The 22016-nt window shown below is 33.7% G+C and overlaps 1 protein-coding gene across 1 annotated transcript in view; it reads right to left on the bottom strand.

Annotated features, from left to right (window-relative positions):
- Nucleotides 1-21756, bottom strand: part of LOC105336435 (uncharacterized) — a 41539-nt gene extending 19783 nt beyond the window's left edge. Inside the window, exons 1-7 of the mRNA XM_066065854.1 lie at nucleotides 21630-21756; nucleotides 11815-12249; nucleotides 8800-9131; nucleotides 7258-8092; nucleotides 6590-6933; nucleotides 3772-6272; nucleotides 387-617 (exon numbers count right to left, since the gene is read on the bottom strand). Of these exons, the coding sequence (XP_065921926.1) occupies nucleotides 387-617; nucleotides 3772-6272; nucleotides 6590-6933; nucleotides 7258-8092; nucleotides 8800-9131; nucleotides 11815-12249; nucleotides 21630-21687 (4736 nt within the window). The 5' untranslated portion in view covers nucleotides 21688-21756. The remainder of the gene's footprint in view (nucleotides 1-386; nucleotides 618-3771; nucleotides 6273-6589; nucleotides 6934-7257; nucleotides 8093-8799; nucleotides 9132-11814; nucleotides 12250-21629) is intronic.
- Between the last annotated feature and the right edge of the window lie 260 nt (nucleotides 21757-22016).

Here is a 22016-nt window from a genome sequence, read left to right as displayed (position 1 = left end):
GTTTAAGCGATGGTAAAGGTATTTAATCTTGTCAATAAAAAGATTCTCTTACAATGTAAGTTCACTCGCTGCAATCAAACCTCATGTCCCACTAGGTCTCCGAGCAAGACGGATATTGTTAGCAATGAAAAAAATAATTATGAAGTATCGTGCAAACTAATTCCGACCCAATGACAATTTTGTACCGAAGTATCTTGTTAAGTGTCATCAATGTTTTGTATAAATGTTAAAAAACGCGCGTTTTCGGAGCTAAGATCGTCAAAATTGACATGTGCGTTTAAATGGGTGGCTGCACGGAAAATGTTTAACAGATATTCATTCTTGGCTAACATACAAAAATCCACATTAGAGATTAGATATTATTAAAATGAATAGTTCTGTTTTACTTGAGAAGCATTTCTGGGGGATCTCCATTTATAATTCCTATCAGTTGTGTGAAATATGTCGACTTCTGACCGTCGCTAACGTTGACTGTGACTGCGTAACCATTAGCGGTTGTGACGTCAAGATATCTTTTTCCTCTATCCAAAACTGTTGTATCTCCCTGTTGGCTCGTCATATTACAATATCCGATGCATTGGTTGCTTTCTATTTTTCTGTAGTCATTGGAAGAAAACCTTATAAAATGAAGAAAAAATATTATTGAACAATGAAATCGTAATTAAACGAGTATTATTGCAATTCGTTTACTTCTAATGAGATACGCATGAGTACGCCAGCGAAATTCTAATTAAACAAGAGTGCATTTGCGTGCCCTGCATTTTTGTTACAACTTAGCTCACAAAAAACTCAAAAGGTTACTATGTTGCCCAAGTCAGCATTTGTATGATCTCTGCTGAATTTATAGGTGACTCCATGGTATTTGGGTTGGGATGCTATGTTAATGCTACAATGAAAGAGTTTGTTGTCCCATACCAATAGAGAAACTTGATAGGTCACCTGATTTTGATATGATAGAATGCTTTGTTTACCAAAGATATGATCTCTACGTCATTTTTCGATAGCTCGACACTGCAGAAGGAGATGCATACCAACTTATATAATTTATTTATATAATACCTATATGTATTTAGTTATGTAAGTACATTGTTTGGGAAAATAAAAAGGGATATGGTGGCCTTTTAGATAAAGTCAATTCAAAATTTTGATCCCCTCACCGCTAACGACAAGAATTTGTCTCATGCATATATTTACAAAGGTGCGAAACTCTATGATAAAAAATTGTAGTAAGTACTTTGAATATTTTTTATCAGGGTGCTTTGTCATTAAAACACAGTTGGGAAAAAACTGTTTAAACCTCGTTGATTTGCTCCAAAGTTTTACGTACCATGAAAACGTTTTTTTTCCGAACTGCATAATTCTTTTTTAAGTGAGTTGCCAAACACACATGCAGGCATTTTAGATTCTCAGCACAAAATGGCAATTTGTGCCATCTATTCAGTAAAAATCAAATTTGTTGGTTCAAAGCAATCTTTAGTGAGTATTTTACCAAAAAGATTGATACAATTACCCATTATTTAGTTTATGGGGTGGTAAAGTTCCACTGAGGGGAACGTATTCACGGTCTAGAACGAGGCTTTTATAGCATCCTAGCATGATTTTTTGCCCTGAGATGGAATTTTACTATCCCCTACGAGTAGAACATTAATAGTATGACTCTCGCATTAGAAAATGATTGATGTCTTACAAACTTTTATGTTAGGATGTTCAATTATTTACCTTCAGATTATCCCTCCGTGTGCTACACATAGTGCAATTCAGAGAGCTTACAAGCATTTCTTTTTCAATAAAAATATTACAAATTGTAATCATTAAAACAAAACAATTGTTGTATGGATTAGCATTTTCCATCATTCATCATTTTCCTACAGTAGATGATTCTTGTTTACGTTTAACAGCGTCACTGTCGACAAAATATATCTCACTTTGCTGTATTACACTGGGCACATCAATCTGTGAGAGACTATTAATTATCAGTTTATAACAAGAGGCCCATGGGCCACATCGCTCGCCTGAGGAACAATAGGAATGATAAAATCAGCTTAATGGAGTCATAAAACACACTATCTGGACAATGTACAATAATACATGTAGATCCTGTATAAATAAAATCCATTTTTCCCACTGGATATTCTTATGTTTATATTAATCATTAGTCCCTTTTCTAACAGGATGATTTTATAGTCATATCACATGTTGAGTATTGCAGTTCTCAAAAAGATCCTTAACAATTGTTTATATATGGGATTAACAATTATAAAGAATCATCTGGCTGATTAGTTTCAGAGAAGAAGATTTGTAAAGATTTACTCTACATATTCCTATGTAAAACTTTGACACCCCCCCCCCCATTGTGGCCCCACCCTACTCCTGGGGGTGTCATTATTTTCACAACTTTGAATCTACACTACTTGAGGATACTTCCACACATGTTTGAGCTTTCCTGGCTGATTAGTTTATGAGAAGAAGATTTTTAAAGATTTACTCTATATATTCCTATGTAAAACTTCGACCCTCCATTGTGGCCCCACCCTACCCCCAGGGGTCATAATTTTCACAACTTTGAATCTACACTACCTGAGAATGCTTCCACACAAGATTCAGCTTTCCTGGCTGATTAGTTTCTGAGAATAAGATTTTTAAAGATTTATTCTATATATTCCTATGTTAAACTTTGACCCCCCCCCCCATTGTGGCCCCACCCTACCCCCGGGGGTCATGATTTCACAACTTTGATTTTACACTAACTGAGGATGCTTCCACACAAGTTTCAGCTTTCGTGGCCTAATGGTTCTTGAGAATTAATTTCTAATTATCTCCCCTTGAAAAAGGGTGTGGCCTTTAATTTTTACAACTGTGAATCCCCTTTGCCTAAGGATAATTTGTGCCAAGTTTGGTTGAAATTAGTCTAGTAGCTCTTGAGAAGATGTTGAAAATGTGAAAAGTTTACGGACAGACAGACAGACAGACGGACAGACGGACAACAGACAAAATGTGATCAGAAAAGCTCACTTGATCTTACAGCCCAGGTGAGCTAAAAACAAAGTTTCTAGTAATGTCTTAAAGTAGACATGACAAACTGAACTGAAAAATCTGTTCATAGTTACAATTGTTCGAATCATGATAAAATTATCCATTTCAGTGATGTCACCGTGAACGCATGGTGAACGATATGTGAACGCAAAATGTACAACTTATTTGGAGTGCCTCGGTAGTAATCCTAATATTGTATTTCGTCGATAATAAGGAAAAATAACAAAGAAACTACAGGTACAGTGCTACTATCGTAAAAGTTGACAAAACAATACTATCCTGTATCCTGCAAATAAGCTCTATCCTATCCTATCCTTTCCCATACCATATTTAATTAGGTATTAGAGTTACTGTGGAATCATTTAAATTCGTGGGGGTCAATGTTCGTGTATTGTGGGTTTTTTGCTTATTCGTGGGGATGTCATTTCGTGGATTTGTCAGTTTTTAGTATCAGTATGATAACAAACTCTTCAAAATTTGTTTTTGTCGAGGATGTAAATTCGTGGGGGAGGGCTACCCACGAATACCTCGAAAATTGAGCCACCACGAATTTTAATGATTCCACAGTAAATAAGACGAAATTTAAATTTTACACAGTTCATGTCTGAAAGTAGACTATTATTGGAGAAGAAAGGAGAAGTATTTACTCGAGATGTCGACTTTAAAAATATTTAGAATAATAAAAGTCATGTAAAAAGAAAAACAATAAGATTTTGATTTTTTCTAAAATATACTCACATTCTGCAATCAAAAATGTAAGTAAGATTTTTATTTTCTCCGTATCCTTTTGCCCCGTCATAGGACCCAGAAGAAGCATCAATTTCAATAATCTTCTGTAGGAATTTTGCTGCCCGCATCCTTCCTCCAATGATAAAGGCATACGGCGCTGGCTTTATGAACTCGATAAACATTGTTTCTTTCAGCCAAGTTTCTTCAAGAGAAATGTTTAACGTAACTTCATAAGTTCCCGGGGGAACGCTTCCCCTTGTGAATACGTTGCCGCCTTGAAGCGGATTCAGAGAGCTTGTATAATTAAATATTGTTATGTTCGTTCTATTCAAGTATCTAAAATATTCCCATTCGAAATTCGCTGTTTTATCGACGCAAATGACTTGCATTCTACTCGAAACAAATAAATCCTTCGAAGTATACGCTTTCAGTGGTCTGTCGTAGAGAGCGTAATTACGATCAAATATACCATGAGGTGAAAAACATTTATTATAAAGATGCAATATAAAATCGTTTAGTGTAATACTTTCATAATAATTTGAACAATTCATTTTCAAGGAATGATAGCCCAATGTTAAATACTTGTATGGAAAAACCATAGGTTCCGACGGAGTGATATTTGCTGTTTTGGTGTGTATCTTTTTGTCTATGAAATCTCCTGATATAAACATGCATGTAACGAACGGTAAAGGCGTCGTAGAGACAATAGAAATATTAACGGTTCCAGGTGGAAGAAGAACAGTTTTATTAGGAACGGTAATTGAGATAATGTTTTCAAGAGAAAAATCCGCCTTTATGATATCGGTATAGTAGACCACTTCTGTCATGATTGCATTTTTTGCAGTTACCTTTGGTAAGAATGTGCCATATTCGTTATAAGTTACGTTGGTCGAGTATGAGTTTATCGGCACCATTGTCGCATTGCTTGAATCTGCATCAAAGGTGTACGTTGCGTTGTTCATCCCAGTTGCATGGAATATGAGGCTGTTTCCTTTAACAAGTCCTACCGGTTTATCAATATAAAAGTCCACTACTCCCATTTTTAGTTCGTAAAAAAATGAATGTTCTTCGTTCGTTCCGGTATCGTTAAAGAAAAAAGTCATCGAGTAATTTCCTTTTTTCCTAAATGTGTGCGTTTTGGATAACGAGCGTTGTTGGTCAGATTCAATGGTCCCATCGCCAAAGTCCCATTTGATCCATATCCCAGGAGGCATTCTTGAACAATTTTTTAACGATATGTAAAAACTCACATCTGCTGCTTGAACTACTGGTTTGGAATTATGTCTATAGGTTTCATTTGGTTTCACGGCTTCTGTTGTCATATTCATTACTTTCACGACATCGCCATAAAAAACTTTGAAGTCACTTAAATTGAAGGATTGGACAACAATAGTTGAAGATTTGTTCATTTCACTAACATGATTTGAGCAATTTAAGTACACATTAAATACACCTTCGCTGCTGTAGTTGTGAGTTTTAACAATAGATTTGTCGTCCGACAGTTCTGAAAAGACACTTAAATTACCATCATCTCCAAAATCAAAAGTGCATAGCATGTCCGTTGGTACTGGTTCTGAACTGTTGTATTGCAAAATGAATTTTTGAACACCATCCGGTATAGGGATCACCTCTTTCTCTGGTGATAAAGTAAAATCATCCGGCGTAATCGGAACTTCCACCTTAATTACTAAAGTGACAACTTTGATATAAAATGAATTAAATATAGTTGCTGTGACTGAATACTTTTCGGAAGAGTTAAAAGACTTTGACAACGGACTGATTTGTACATATCTCTCTTGAAGGTCAGTCGAAATGTTTTCTGTTCGTGAATCACTGCCGTAAGTGATGATGTAGTGAAAGTTAGAATACGGTGGATTGCAAAAAGAAAAATAGATAGTTTCATTAACCCTTGCAAACATCTTGCTACTGATGAATTCAACATTTTCCAGGTTATCCCATACATAGACATTCGTTACAAAATGTTTTGTGTCCACCTCAGTATGGAGTATTGCAACAACGCTGAAGTTCCCTTGTTTAGTGAAATTGTGTGCCACTGAAAACCCAGATAGCTGCATGGTTACGAGAGATGTTTCATTGTAAATGTAGTGTTTTTCTTCACTGGAACCGTCATCAAAGTTGATGGTTAAATCGGTCGTTCCTTGTGGTTGGAGAGAATTTGATTCGAGTGTAACATTGAAGACTGCACCCTGGAGAGTATCTATCAGCGGGTTAAGAACACTGAATGATATGCCGTAGATTCTATATAGTGCATGCGTCTCAACACTTACAGACTTTCTGTGAATACTGTTAGACACAATGACCGTAACATTGATTGGCCCTCCTTTGGTTATTGATAAATTCAAAGTAACGTTTCGCTCACCAAATCCAGTATGATTGATAATACAATAGTCCTTACCATCTAAAAACCATTCCGTAATGACATTTGAACCATCAAAAGTTAGATTGATGAAAGCAGGCTCGTCAACCACATATGCTGGTAAAACGGTGAGCTGCAAAAGGATAGATTCATCGTAATTCTATTGCTTGGATTGTATAGGTGGATATTGATGGTGATTTTACGGAAGCAAGGGGGTGCATGACTGTTAGAGTGTTTGCCATTTATGGACACTAATATAATTCGTGTACATTCATTTTTTGTATAGCTTGTAAAGAAAAATAAATGCACTTGGAAAATTGGAGTGGAAATATCGTGACAACAAATATTTTTTTAATTCGCCAAATGCAGAGTATTGACGATAAGCGTATCTTTAGATAAATTACTGTAGGTAAATTTGCGAGTATATAATCTAAGCAGGATAACCCATACCTTTGTTATAGTTATTGGCTCTTCGTAATATAAAATCAACGTCTTTGTCATCGTATCATTGTAATCGCTGGTTGTCTGCATCAAGCTCATAACCAATTCATAAGTGCCATATGAAAGAGAATCAACTAACGCGTATGTCAGATTATATGTCACAGTTTCATCAGTTCTGTCAATGGAGGCTGTCGATACGTCAAGGCTTAGTCCACCCTTAATCCACGCTGTCAAAGTGAGTGAATAGTTCGTATCTTTAGTGTCGTAAACCAGGCTTACGACCGCATTGCCCCTGCTCTCAAGTTTAACAAAATCATTTTGTCCGGTGGCAACGTCAAAGAATGATATACCATCTAAGATATAAAATGCATGTGATCAACAAAAAAATGTTTTAATTTCAGTCCATTCCTTATGCTAATAAATTGAATTATTGTCATCCTGTACAAAATTGATCTTTTACATGTTCTTTAGATGAGAAATCTTTTTTCTGACAAAATTTAATGATTTTTCAAGCTTATTTATCATTAAAAGTTTAAGTTTTATGTAGCCTTATCATACTAGCAGGTTTTTGCAGCAAAATGAAATTCTCAAACATACAGCTCATATTGTTTTGATAAAACCAGAGTACTATTCGAAGAACAAAACTATTTTACAATACAAGATAAACATTTACATACCAAGGACGTTGATGAGATCGGATGCCACTGTACAAAGACAAGCAGTGCAGATAGTATATGTTATATTGTATTCACCAAAGGTGGTATATGTTTTGTTAATTGTCGTAACGTTATAGGGATCGTTTGGATTCACATCGGAGTTTTTATAAACTGTGCCATCTCCAAAGTCTACGACGAAATCAAAATCAAAAATAGTTTTGTTTTCGAAGTAAAACGTAGTTGTTTCATTATGTTTTTGGACTTTATCAAACTTGAGAACGGCCGTCAAATTTTCACACACCAAAATACTACATGTCAAGATTTGTTCGTCAAATTCTGTGTAGAAATGGGACATGACGGTGTGGTTGCCAAGTGTGTCAAAAGCCTTTGTAATGTTGACTCCAGAACTGGTCAATTCAGATAACCTAGTGTACAGGTCAAGTTGTTCGTCTTCATCGTTATTTCCGTAGGACAAGTTCGCTCTCAGTAAACCATCGGGTGGGATTTCCGTAGATGACATTTTCAAGACAACATTCGTAGTACGATTTAATTCTACCTTTGAAGAACAATTAATGCTCACGCCGTTAATACCATTGTATAAACTAACTGCAAAATGTGCAGTTGCATTAGAGATATTGTTAAATGCTGTGACCGAAACATTAAAATGGCTCCCTTCCGATGTATTTGTATAGGTGAAGTTGGCGCTGAATGTGGAACTACCATTGCACTTCAAAGAGTGGATAACGGATTGAGAGGGACTCCAAGACCACTCAGTAACAACATTGGAACCAGAACTCATAGATGCTTCAACGGAACCCTCTCGGTTCCAATGGAAAATGGTATCGTTTGTCAAAATCTAAAATCAATGATACATGCATTGCTTTTACAGAATCTTGACATTAAATTCATACATTGTTTCTCCAAATTACTTAATATACTTTTAAAGGAAGAATGAGCATTCAAATAATTACAAGCGACCTATTTTATTGACATAATTGATTTAATGATAATCATCTGGGGTTTTTTTTGTGATATGTATGTTTGGTTTGCTTCATAGTCAAATTCATGTACTTTGAAATTTTAACTTATTATTTCCATCATAAATACTTTCCCTTAATTTATGAATTAGATAAGAAAAACTATTCTATCTTAAGATTTACTTGCTACGATAATATCAATACATTTGGTCATCGAATTAAATACTTGGGATAATAAGTTTATTTTTTTTTGGGGGGGGGGGGGGGGGAGTTGTTCTAAAATTCAAAATTTGAAGGATAAAAAAAATCTTTCCAATCTTTTATTTTTATTTTATGAAATACATTATAATGCAATGAAATGGAAACCAATCAATTAGTTTTGCAGATGCTTGGCGGGTTATTCAATTTTGAAATAGTTTTAAGGCATTTAAAAAAGTGTACTTGGAAACATGAATTTGTTTACATTTTACGAATCCTATGCCTTAATTGGAATTTAATTCTTTAATGCCATACAATTCTGAAAGTTGTTCAAATGCCAAATAATCTAGATATAGAGGCATGACGTTATAATTTTAAAATCTTATACCGTAAATCCTGTTATTCTTTCTTCATATTGCAAAACCATTTCCTTTTCCTTAGCAGCAACTGAAATCATGTTATCAACCATTGAGAAGATAACTAAGTAACTACCAAAGCTCACTCCGGACATAAAGTGTGAATAGATAACATAGATAATTGTGCCGTTCTCAATCGTAGAAGACGAGGTGTTGATAGCAATTCCATTGTCCAGGGTGGCTGAAAATTCATAACTGGAGTTCTCCGCTGCTTCAAACGTCAATTTAACAACCACTGATTTTCCGCTTTCTAACTTTATGACATTTGATTCTCCGGGCGCTGCTTCCAGTGATGACACGTTTCCTATAAAACAGTTTACAGTGGTAAACTTACAATGATTTTTTCTCACCTTGGAGGGTGTTTGCCCCTTCTTTTTAAGAAGGGGAGGGGGTTCAAATAAAAAAAAATTGTTGTACATGTATCACTCTGATGTATTCAATATGCAAAAATATTGCAACTATTCATAATTATAAAAAGTATGATGAAAAGGAATTTTAAAAAATCCTCGCTCAATTATTTGCTTCGAAAAATAAAAATAAAAAAAATACATGTGTATTATAGTAGAATATGTTGTTTAATTGAAAATATGGCTCAAATACAAAGTAAAATTGTTTAATTTTTTCCGATAGAACAGTACGGGGGAAAACTTGACCTTCTTTTAATTATGAAATCACAATATTGCATCATATTTTATTTGTTAGATTAAATTTACCTAATTTCAATCTTACAATCTTAGAAAAAAAAGTCATTTTCTGTATTTAAACTGTATTATCAAACTCAGTCTCCTGTTATAGTAATACGAACAAGTTACTGTTCTTTAAAAAAGACTGCAATTCGTGGCTTATATGCATGTGTTTTTAACGGAAATATGAAAGCCTAAAGGATCCAAGATTTCTCCGACTCTAGCCCCCCCCCCCACCCCTGCCTATTTATTATGTAAAAGAAACAATACAGAACATTTGCAAACAATATCTAATAGAAGACACTGAGGATACAGATGGTAATTTTTCTATGTTCTACTCATGGAAATTAGGGGTACATGTATTACCATTTCATTTTCCACTTTTAAGAAAAAGGAAAGAGAAAATAAAGACAAATTATTACTTGAAGATATAGATAAATTAGAGTCTGAAGAAAATATTAATTTATATGCAATTGAAGAAAAGAGATTATTACCAAAAAAAACCATAAGGAAAGAAAAGATGGTAGGGTATATGATAAGAGGTGAAACTAGGTTGGTTGAGGAAGGAGAAAAGCCTACCAGAAATTTAAAAAGCTTGGAAATCGTAATTATATTAATAAAACTGTCAAAAAATTAGAACTAGAACGAAGTGGTCTGATCTATATGACCAACCAGAAATTCCTAATGAAGTTAAAACTTTTTACAAAAAACTGTATACAGATAAGGAATCGGAACTATTGGACTTAGACCTTGAAGATGTTATCCCAACATGTTCCAAAATAAGATGAATGTCTTTCAGAATCCCTTGACAGAAATATACCTGAAAATGAAATATGTCTGAAAATGAAATGTATGAAGTCTTTAAAAAAGAAAACAATAAATCCCCAGGTAGCTGCTAGCAATGGATATACTGTCGAGGTTTTTAAATTCTTTTGGGTTGTCCTAAAAGAATTTATCCTAAAGTCAATAAATTCTATTTTCTCCCAAATAAAAAAAACCTTCCTATTTCTCAACGTTTGGGAATTTTATGTTTGCCATGAGGGAGATAAACATAGACAATTTTTTAAAAACTGGCGACCCATTACCTTGTTGAATGTTATACACATGAATAAAAAACTTATTTCAGGTTGTCTTCGATCACGAATTTAATCTACTTTAGATTATTTCATTTCTGACACCCAATCAGACTTTCTCAAAGGAAACATTGGATAAAATACCAGATTTATATACGATTCAATGGATTTTACTGAAGTTAAGAAAATACAAGTAGTATTAGTGTTAAAAGATTTTGAAAAAGCCTTCGATTCCAATTTTTGGTCTTTTATTTCAAAGTCTAAAGATATTTTGGTTTTGGTGAATACAATTCAATGAGTTAAGATACTTAACACCGGTACAAATTTCAAGGCTGCAGTTTTACAATGTGGATTTTTATCAGTCCAACTTCCTGTTGAGATAGAATGTAGGCAGTGAGACCCTGTTGCACCTTTTTTATTTCTTCTTTGTGCCTAGATTCTATCAACTTTGATAATAAAAGCAAAATGATAATATTATGGGAATTGAGATACATGGTAAGGAACATAGATAAATCATTATGCGGAAACCGATGATACATCTTTAGTTCTTGACAGCTAACCTAATTCACTACTTAGAACTTTTAATACGCAAGAATTTTTTTCAAACATTTTTGGGCTAATAGTAAATAACTCTAAAATAAAAATGATTTGGATAGGATAGAAAAAAATTCAAATCACTCAAATCAAATTTTCATCATCAAGATGAAAACTTAATTGGGGTTCAATGACATTCAGCTTATTGAGTACTTATTTTTTTTGTCGATTCAGATAAAATTACTGACCTAAATTACTCTGTGCAGATTCCTAAAATAAAAAGTATGATATTTATATCGACGATTTTTCTCTCAATAAAGACATTTTTGAATTTGTTTGTAATGCAAAGTGTGACAATTGTCATTGAAATGATCATGGCTAAAAGGTTGATCAAAGGTAAAAAAAAAAATTGATGCCATTAATTTTGTATATATTGCACACAAATAACTTGATTTTTGTGTGAATAAAAGGATATTTTAAAATCTCTGTTAAATTTAGTAAATATGTTTCTTGTTTCTTGAAAAATGAACAAAAACTAAAGAAAAAAAATCCGATTTTTTAACGTATAAAATAAATAGTTTCTACAAAAAAATATACAAAAATACTAACATGTGCAAGGTTGATTGTATACTGTAGGAATGAATATTTCGATTTTTTCAATTTCAAATTCCTGCACAAAATACATGTGTACATGTACCTTTGAAATATCTCCAAGATGTCGGAGTATTAAAGGATGAAATTCCTAAAAAGTTGACCGGATGTGACGTTTCATCAGACCACTCTATGAATGTTCCTGCGCCCACCTCCAGTCCTTCTCCTACCCGTATGATGCCGTTTTCCCAGCTGGCCCAAAACGGTCTGAACTCTGTGCAAGACATTGGTCTGTGGGACGCGGTTGCCATGGAAGCACAACCTTTACACTTCCGTATTACAGATTTTGAGTTCTCCCAACCCCCGACGACAATCTCGTACGAGTGAGAAGAATCATTTCGATGCTCTGAGAGAATAAAACAAGCGTCGTTACAGCCTTTGACATCAAACTGAATGTATTTTGCGTGCCTGATGAAGGTGCTCAGCTCATCTATGTAATGGTATTGGCTAACTGGTGGTAGATTCCACACGGTTCTAGAAGCTGTTTTAAATAAACAAAAGATAAAATGTAAATATAAATGTCACAATTTTGTATATATGTTGAAATAAAGTGTTAGTTTTTAATTATTTTTGTAAGTAACAACGCTCCATAGAGTGTTATGGTCAGCTAGTCATTGACTGTAAGACCAGTTTTCGTGCACGAGTTAGTTCTGACCAGGTCGTTGAAGAGCTAAGGTGTGTCCTTCAGGAAGAATCATAGTGGTGTTAGTCAAAATGTCTTACGACCTGTGTGGCCAATTTTTATGTTTGTGTGAGATAAAATCCTGTGTGGAGTGTTTGAAAAGAATTCCTGTGTGGTAAAAGTACGATAAACCGTGTTGAGAAAGAACAGCAGTGAGAAGTATTCTTCTTTAACACTATATAAATAGTGTCTGTTTTTTGAGGGTAAGAGTTGAAATTGACACCCCGAGAAAACCATTGTCAACCGATTCGAAGCGATACAACATGTCTTTATTGCCAGTGATTGAAATAAATGGTGGTTCCAAAAATGCATATGCTCATTGCGTGTGATATTGTTCATATATTTTAGAACACAGCGTACCAAAATCAAAACAATGTCCGGACTTAGTTATCAATAAGGGTCATCAGCCAAATTGTTAAGGTCTTCCGTTTCCAACGGAAGACCTTATAGTGATTGTAGTGTATTTTCTTTCTTTCTTCTTATTTTTTTCCCCTTTTTTGTCGGCAGAATTTCTCAGAGATGGCTGAATAGATTTTTATGAAATTTTCAGGACTGATAGAGAATGATAATATCTCGAGGTTTTCAAAGTTCTTTCCGCTTGTCCGTTTCCTGTCCCACGTCAAAAAACCTTGTTCCCTCGAGATCTCAGAATCGGCAAACACTTGAACATCAAAACTTTTTGGGATGATAGACCTATAGCTGTAGATGTGTTTAAACATTTTTGTTTTGTTCGTCGTAACTTCCGGTCGTCACCGGAAGCACTTCAAAAATAATTATTTCTATGCATTAAATTCCTTTTCCATAGAATAAATAAATAAATATAAATTTACACATATGTTATCTATGCAATGTTATATTAACAAAAAAATCTACTTCCGGTGAGATATCTCAATTATCTCAGGTAGCTTTTTTAAAACACATTTTGAACGAGATCTCAGAAACTATGAGTGATCAAAGCACAAAACGTTCATGGATGATAGACATTTGATTGAAGACGTGTTTAATCGGTTTTATTTTGTCTTCCGTCACTTCCAGTCCACACAGACAGAGTTCAAACAAATCGAGCTCTTAATCAGTTGATCTTTTTTCCTTTGATATTTGTAGTTAGCTCGATGAACAATAATTTACAAAAGGAAAGTATACAAGAAATATTTAATACAATATATATTGAGCACTTCCGTTTGTCCGTTTCCTGTCCCGAGACAAAAAACCTTATATCGACAAGATCTCAAAAACGGTAACGACTTGATCAACCAAACTTTGTGGAATGATAGACCTATGTATGTACATGTGTTAACGCTATTTTCTTCTATCCGGCGTAACTTCCGGTCGTCACAGGAAGTTCACTTTATTATTTTTTTTTTATAATAATTTGGTTATTTAGCATGGAAGTAACATTTATGCTATATTATTACAAAAGGTCATCTACACATTGTAAAAAAAACCAACAAAAAAATTTCTACTTCCGGTTAGACGTCTCAAATTTTTCAGATAGCCTTCTTTTTTTAAAACCAAAGTACCCACAAGATCTCAGACATTATGAGAGATCAAGACACAAAACATATATGGATAATGGACATTTGATTGGGCATGTGTTTAACGGGTTTCATATGGTCGTACGTCACTTCCGGTTCTCACTCGAAGCTTTCAAGCGATAGAAGGGTTTTTTTTAACATTTTATTCAACGTGATGAACAGTAGGTAAATGTACTAAAATATCTACTTTTAATATCTTAAATCGATCACATCCGTTTGTTTGTTTCCGGTCCCGAGACAAAAACCTTTTCTCAACTAGATATTATAACTTACAAAACCTGAACATCCAAACTTTCGGGAAAGACTAAACAATGTATGAAGTTTTGTTTACCATGTTCTGTATGATCCAGCGTAACTTCCGGTCGTCATAGAAAGTACTCAAAAATTGAAATTCTGTCTTTTGGTTTTGTTTATTTCTTGGGAATTCTTTTACAGTATATGTAATATCCAATTTTCTGTTTACAAACGAAATATATTTTTTGTACAGATTAATACATGAAGAACGGAAAACCTTTTCGTTGCTATAGCAACAAGAGTCTAGCTTTTATTCTGTTTATATATATGTTAGGGGTATTTAGGGGGTTACTTTATTTTTTGTAAATATTGTTTGTTTGTTTATGTGTGTGTTTTGTGATTTTTCAGTTATTTGCGTGTGTGAATTGCGTGTATTGAGTGTTTGAGAGTGTGTATGTGTAGAGAGTGTTATATGCAGTAGCTATACACTCAACAAAACTTCTTATTGTTCACCCTAATAAATAGAATAATTTTGAGATTACAAAGTAAAATGATTTGAAATTTTCAAAATTTCGTAACTGATATGTCTTCTCATCAATAGCACAGATAAAATAAAACGACATCGATTGAAATAATTTACCCGTAACGAAACGTCAAAACATAAAACTGGTATTTTTCTGCGCATGCTTAATATGATTGTCATTATTTTGTGATTGATTTTAATCTTTGGTGATAGTTTAATAAGAAAACCACTTCACATAACCATAATGATCACTGTGAACACAGCCGGAGCAGTTGGATTATTGGTGTCTGCATTGTTTCCACAACATATTCTATTCAATTTTAATTCGCTGTTTGTTTTCGTCTCTACATTGTTTTGGTTACTTAGCAATCCGAAGGAAACGTTATTTTGATATAATTTTTCTATTTTGAAAGCGTAATATGATTTTCATCTACAACTCTAAACCATTAAAGAACACTGAGCAAAATCCAACCAAACCGGAAGTACATTGTATAGGTGATATTTATCAAAGGTCACATCTCTGGTCGCAACCTGAGGTCAAGGTCAATGCATCGTTCTAAACAATTTGAAAATTAAGTGGAAATCAGTCATTCTGAAGGCAAGACAAATAAATGTGCTTATTTCATGTATGAAATACATTATACTTCGTGAACACATAGAAGTTTTGTTGAGTGTAATTTTTTTCTTTACACTGTAAATAAAATTTCTTTCAAGGTTCTGCCTCTTTATTTCTTCAACGTTGAGTTTATAAATGAAGGAATTTCCAGACCTTTTAACACAAATTGTGACAATAAAAAACAAGAGGCCCAGGGGCCACATCGCTCACCTGAGCAACAATTGCCTTAATACTGATCAAATTAGCATTACAGTATCAAAATATCTTGACAACTAAGTACAGTAGATCTTGCTAAAAAAAATGAAAATCTGCCAATTTTTATCCACCTCTTTGTTTGGATAAATACCAAGCCCCTTCTGTTGTTGTACCTGTAAGAATATTTTTCTCTATTCCTATATAACCTCCCCCCCCCCCCCCCCCCCCCCATTTCGTGGCCCAACTTTTCTCTAGGGATTCATGGTTTCATCAAACTTAAATCTGCAGAACCTGTGCTTTCACACTAAGTACAGAGTTTTGGACCGAAAACTTTCCCAGAATATTTTTAAAGATTTTCTCTATATATTCCTATGTAAAAATTCAAACCACCATCACGGCCCCGCCCTATCACTAGGGACTGTGATTTTGCAAACTTGAATTTACACCACCAGAGGATGCCTCTACACAAGTTTAAGCTTTTCTGGCCAAATATTTGTTTAAAGATTTTCTCTATATATTCCTATGTAAAAATTCAACCCCATTGTGGCCTCACCATACCCCTGGACTATTATTTAAACAAACTTAAATCTATACGATCTGGGGATGCTTCCACTCAAATTTGGGCTTTCCTGGCTTAAAAGTTTTGAGAAGAAGATTTTTAAAGATTTTCTCTTTATATGAAAATTTTTCCCCCATTGTGGCCCCGTCCTACCCCCAGGATCTATGATTTGAACAAACTTGAATCTACATTATCTGAGGATGGCTACACGCCAATTTGAGCTTTCTTTGCCTAATAGTTTTTAAAAGAATTTTTTTTAAAGATTTTCTTTATATATTCCTGTATAAAAATTATCCCCTAATTGTGGCCCCACCATACCCCCGAGGACCATGATTTGAACAAACTTGAATCTACACTATCTGAATATTCTTCCACTTAAATTTGAGCTTTCCTGGCCTAATAGTTTTTGAGAAGATTTTTAAAGATTTTCTCTATATATTCCTATGTAAAACTTGATCCCCCCATTGTGGCCCCACTCTACCCCCAGTTACCATGATTTGAACAAACTTGAATCTACACTACCTCAGGATGCTTCCACACAAGTTTCAGCTTTCCTGGCTTAATAGTTTTTGAGAAGAAGATTTTAAAAAAAAAATTCTCTATATATTCCTATGTAAAACATGATCCCCCCATTGTGGTCTCACCCTACTCCCAGGGACTATGATCTGAACAAACTTGAATCTACACTACATGAGGATGCTTCCATTTTAATTTGAGCGTTTCTGGTCTAATAGTTTTTGAAAAGGAGATTTTTAAAGATTTTCTCTTTATATTACTATGTACTACCACCCTACCCCTAGGGACTATGATTTGAACAAACTTGAATCTACACTACATGAGGATGCTTCCATTTTAATTTGAGCGTTTCTGGTCTAATAGTTTTTGAGAAGAAGATTTTTAAAGATTTTCTCTATATATTCCTATGTAATACCACCCTACCCCTAGGGACTATGATTTGAACAAACTTGAATCTACACTACATGAGGATGCTTCCATTTTAATTTGAGCTTTTCTGGTCTAATAGTTTTTGAGAGAAGATTTTTAAAGATTTTCTCTATATATTCCTATGTAAAACATGATCCCCCCCATTGTGGTCCCACCATACCCCTGGGGACCATGATTTGAACAATCTTGAATCTACACTACATGAGGATGCTTCCATTTTAATTTGAGCTTTTCTGGCCTAATAGTTTTTGAGAAGAAGATTTTTAAAGATTTTCTCTATACATTCCTATGTAAAAATTGACCCCCTATTGTAGCCCCGCCATACCCACAGGGACCATGATTTGAACAAACTTGAATCTACACTACCTGAGGATGCTACCATTTTATTTGGGCTTTTCTGGCCTGATAGTTTTTGAGAAGAAGATTTTTAAAGATTTTCTCTATATATTCCAATGTAAAACTTGATCCCCCTATTGTGGCCCCACCCTACCCTGGGGACCATGATTTGAAAAAACTTGAATCAACACTACCTGAGGATGCTACCATTTTAATTTGAGCTTTTCTGACCTGATAGTTTTTGAGAAAAAGATTTTTAAAGATTTTTCTATATATTCCTATGTAAAACTTGACCCCCCTCTTGTGGCCCCTCCCTACCCCCGGGGACCATGATTTGAACGAACTTGAATCTACACTACCTGGGGATGCCTCCACACAAGTTTAAGCTTTCCAGGCCGAATAGTTTTTGAGAAGAAGATTTATCAAAAATAGCAACAAATTTTCAATATTTCTCAATTATCTCCCCGTTAAAGAGGGCGTGGCCCTTCATTTGAACAAACTTGAATCCCCTTCACCCAGTGATGCTTTGTGCCAAATTTGGTTGAAATCTGCCCAGTGGTTCTTGAGAAGAAGATTAAAATGTGAAAAGTTTACGACGACGACGACGACAACGCCGACAACGACGACAACGACAGACAACTGACAAATTGTGATCAGAAAAGCTCACTTGAGCCTTTGGCTCAGGTGAGCTAATAAAATGCTTTCTTTGGTGATTCATGCGGGATATGAAGGTGGCAACATTGCAGAAAAAATACGTAAGCGGGTTTGGTATTTTTTTTTCTGCAATGATCGCCACCTTCATTATCCCAATGAATTATAGATTCATAGATAGATATTGTCAATAACATAAATATTTGATGCAGTATTTAAAAGAAACCATTTTTTGAAAGTTTTGATTAATGAAAATCATGTACTACTTATCAGAACATACTTGTACATCAACAATCTATACTAATTTCATATACAGTGTAATATATTGTAAAGAAATCAAAATATCAAGGTCATTTTATGTATTGTTATGTCGTATTTTTCCATCGAAGAGCAAGGGTGGACCTACAATATGAAAAATTACGTACGATACTACATGTATGTTTTGTAAAACAGGATTACTATTTTTCCTGCAATATTGTTTCTTTCAAGGAATGTATAATATATTTCACTGTTAATTTTGGATGTAGTCCACTATTATCAAGGTTTGCCTTTGATGACTTTTAAAATGTTTCTCATATGTTTTTCCCCTTTTAATCGTGACTTTTCTAAAGTACAGATAAACTTGTAGGCATCTTACATTTGTACTAAAGGACAATATATGATATGGGCCTAAAATGCTAAAATGATTTTAAATGAACATCATTTTACTATAATTCATTGTTTTCTTTGTGCAGATATATGTGATGTTTTTACATAAAGTTCATTTTGATTCAACTGCCCAAACTTTAAAAATATGACATCGTAAAGACAACATCTTCCGGTCATATTTGCATTTTGAGCATAAAACAGCTTGTTTTCAAGTAGTTTTTCTTTCAGAAAACATAGAGCGCACACTTGAACAAACAAAATATTTTAATCAGAGATGTATCTAGCCAAGGCTAATAAGTTACAAAAAAAATTTCCTTCTTCAAGCATGCGCTTTATATTTCCCATTCATAAAAAGATAAGAAAAATGTCAAGTTTTGACTGATTTTGATTGAATTATAGAAATAGCGTCATTTCTCACGTGATACACTTGCCAGTGATTGCAAATAAATCAAATAAATAGGTGAAAAATATAGTTTACATCAACTTTTCTAAAATATAACATAACATTTTATTGTAACCGAAAGATTTAAAAAATGGCGAATTATGGAGGCCAAACTCATACCATATATACTTGGAGTTCTCTATTGATTTAGTCCTCACTGACAGATTTTGTTGATTAAAAATCTTATATCATATACTGTAAATCAAAATCAGCAGTATGGGAGTATGCAATCTCGAAAGATGATCGTGTAAAATTATGATGTTCTTCTTTTTTATTAACATGGGATTTTTAATTATTGCAATAAGTTGTCCCTCTTTATAATTATTAAGGAAAATTGCAACAAAACTATATGTAGATTTTGAGAAAGTTCGAAATATGGAACAGGAAAACAAAAGAATGCCGTACTAGCAAGGCAACAAATACTCGGCTTTCGAATGTCTCTTTGAGGAACAAAAACTCGGGGATCGGGTCCAGTTCCTGGTTGGTTAAATTACAGACAATAAAGTTTAGTGTATTGTGTGATTAAGGAAATGCCAAAATTTAAACCATTCGACGTGTCTTTAAAATTTCAGATAATAATAATATGAAAAAATCTTCTCATTGTTTCTTGTTCAATTCCTGGCTGTGAGTGCATCAAATGAATTCTGCAACGCATTGTGTACTTTAAATATACTCAATAGCTGATGAATGCATCTGCTGGGGTGCATCAATTTTTAAAGCTCTGCAATGTTTTTTTGTGGCATTGCTCTCAAACCGGAAATAACTCTAAAACGATCTCTAGCTGCGAAAGTTTCCATAACAACACTTGTTTGTTATATTTCTCGTATATTTATTATATACTAAAGAACTATTATAGCTTAAAAGATTTAGGAACAAGTTAGAATACGATAATAGCATGTATAATAATAATATATAAAAAACGCGTAAATAGCTCCAACCCAGGTTATACGAGTATAATTTTGGTAAATATTGAGTTCATTCCTTATGATTTAATTTTCTGTTATTTACCGTACAAATTAAGTGCGTTTCACTTTAAAAAATTATATTTATCAGTTCAAAATTCTAAAGTAACGTCAGGCTGATCAGTACGTTTTTGATGTTGGTGCATTGCGACGTGTCTTGTGACGTGCAATTCAGGTTTTACAAATTTAACTTAATTTTTCTATCCAATTAAATGCCGCATTACAACCAGAATTAAATAATTTGGCCATATTTGACATGTTTTTATATATAATTGTATGCTTCATCAATTTTTGGTGCTAGAACCATTATGACGTCATAATTGATTTGAAGAATCTTTTTTCCGTACTTACCGACTTAAATTTGACATCATCTTAAAGAGGACTTATATAAAGAAGCTTTATTTAATCCCGTTTTTGGGGGAGACTGTAGGCATTCTAGATATATTTTATTAGTCAAAAATAGACAAAACTTTGAAATTTGTTCCTTCATATTTCATTGAAAATGACAATTTAAAACATGATTTTTCATTGTGTTTACCAAACTTTTTAGCCCCGGTACACACTATCAAACAAAGCTATTGTTATGAAGCATCATTGAAAGAATTTTTAACTTAAATCTTAAAAACATGTAGGCACCTTTCATTTACTAGATCTTGACCTTAAGACCAAATTTTTAGCTCTGAAAGATCGATCATGTGCGTTTTCCAGTTTCTGTTAAAAATTCCAAAATATCCATATAAAAATTATTATTATAATTTTAAAATCATCTTCCCTTTTAAAAGGGCGTGGCCTCTCATTTTAACAAACTTGAATCATCCCAATGACGCTTTGAGCCAAGTTTGGTTGATCCAGTGGTTTTTGAGGAGAACATGAAAATGTAAAAAGTGTATGACAACGCCGACGACAGACAACGGACAAAAAAGATCAGAAAAGCTCACTTGAGCCTTCAGCTCAGGTGAGCTATAAGGATTTACTAAATACAAAAATTAAACCTTCATAAAACTAACTTATACACACAAACTTTATGGAGACCGGCTTGGTTTTTTGTGTAAAAACTATAGTAGGAAAACAAAAATTTTTAACCATATTTATATTACTCCGACTCTAGTGTACCTGTAAAGTTTTAAGAAATTCTATCGTCGGGTTCTTTCTAAGGGCTGTCTGAAATACAGGTACGTTTACATGTACAATGGGAATAAATAGAGGAAACAGCAATTTACCGCACTTTGAAGCAGAATATTAAAATATTATGTAGACATTTTCTCCAAATTGTAATATGTGATTAGTTATATATCATTTTCAACCTTATGTGTAAGAAACATTTATTTGGAGTATTACAGACGTTGATTAATTAGTACAATGGGTTTTATTTGAACAATATTTGTTCAAAAATACAAAGTATTTTGCTTTAGAGATCACATTTCAAGTAAATATAAAAACATAAGTCAGAAAAATTTAGTTTTCATAAACAAACACTTTTTTTAAATGATAAATAGAATTATAGTTAACAACGTTTATAAACAATAAACTTACCCGAATACACAATGCGGATGCCGCAAAGAATATGAAACAGATGCAGCAATTCCTTCATTCTTTCGCTAGTTTGAGGAGAACTATCACTTTAAAATCATTGTATGAATTTTGTAACTATTCTTTTCATGACATACCCTAGACTCATAAGCAAATGATGAGTCCTTTGAATTGCAAAATTTAAATATTTTTTGGTCATGTGACAGTCGATATGACATCACAATTAATCAGGATCATTGTGTCCATTGTTTAGACCTTTCACATATGTACATTGTCGAAGAAAGATGAGTATGGCGCAGCGAAGCGTATACGAATGATAGAATACAAGCATATTAAATATTTCCTACTTTGAAACTGGGTCGCAAATCTAAAGAAAGCTTATTGCAGGAT

The sequence above is a fragment of the Magallana gigas genome, chromosome 7 (assembly GCF_963853765.1).
Source record: "Magallana gigas chromosome 7, xbMagGiga1.1, whole genome shotgun sequence".
NCBI classification, from domain to species: Eukaryota; Metazoa; Mollusca; class Bivalvia; order Ostreida; family Ostreidae; genus Magallana; species Magallana gigas.
Note: the sequence above shows the minus strand (reverse complement) of the source record. Positions and strands in the feature narration are given on the sequence as shown.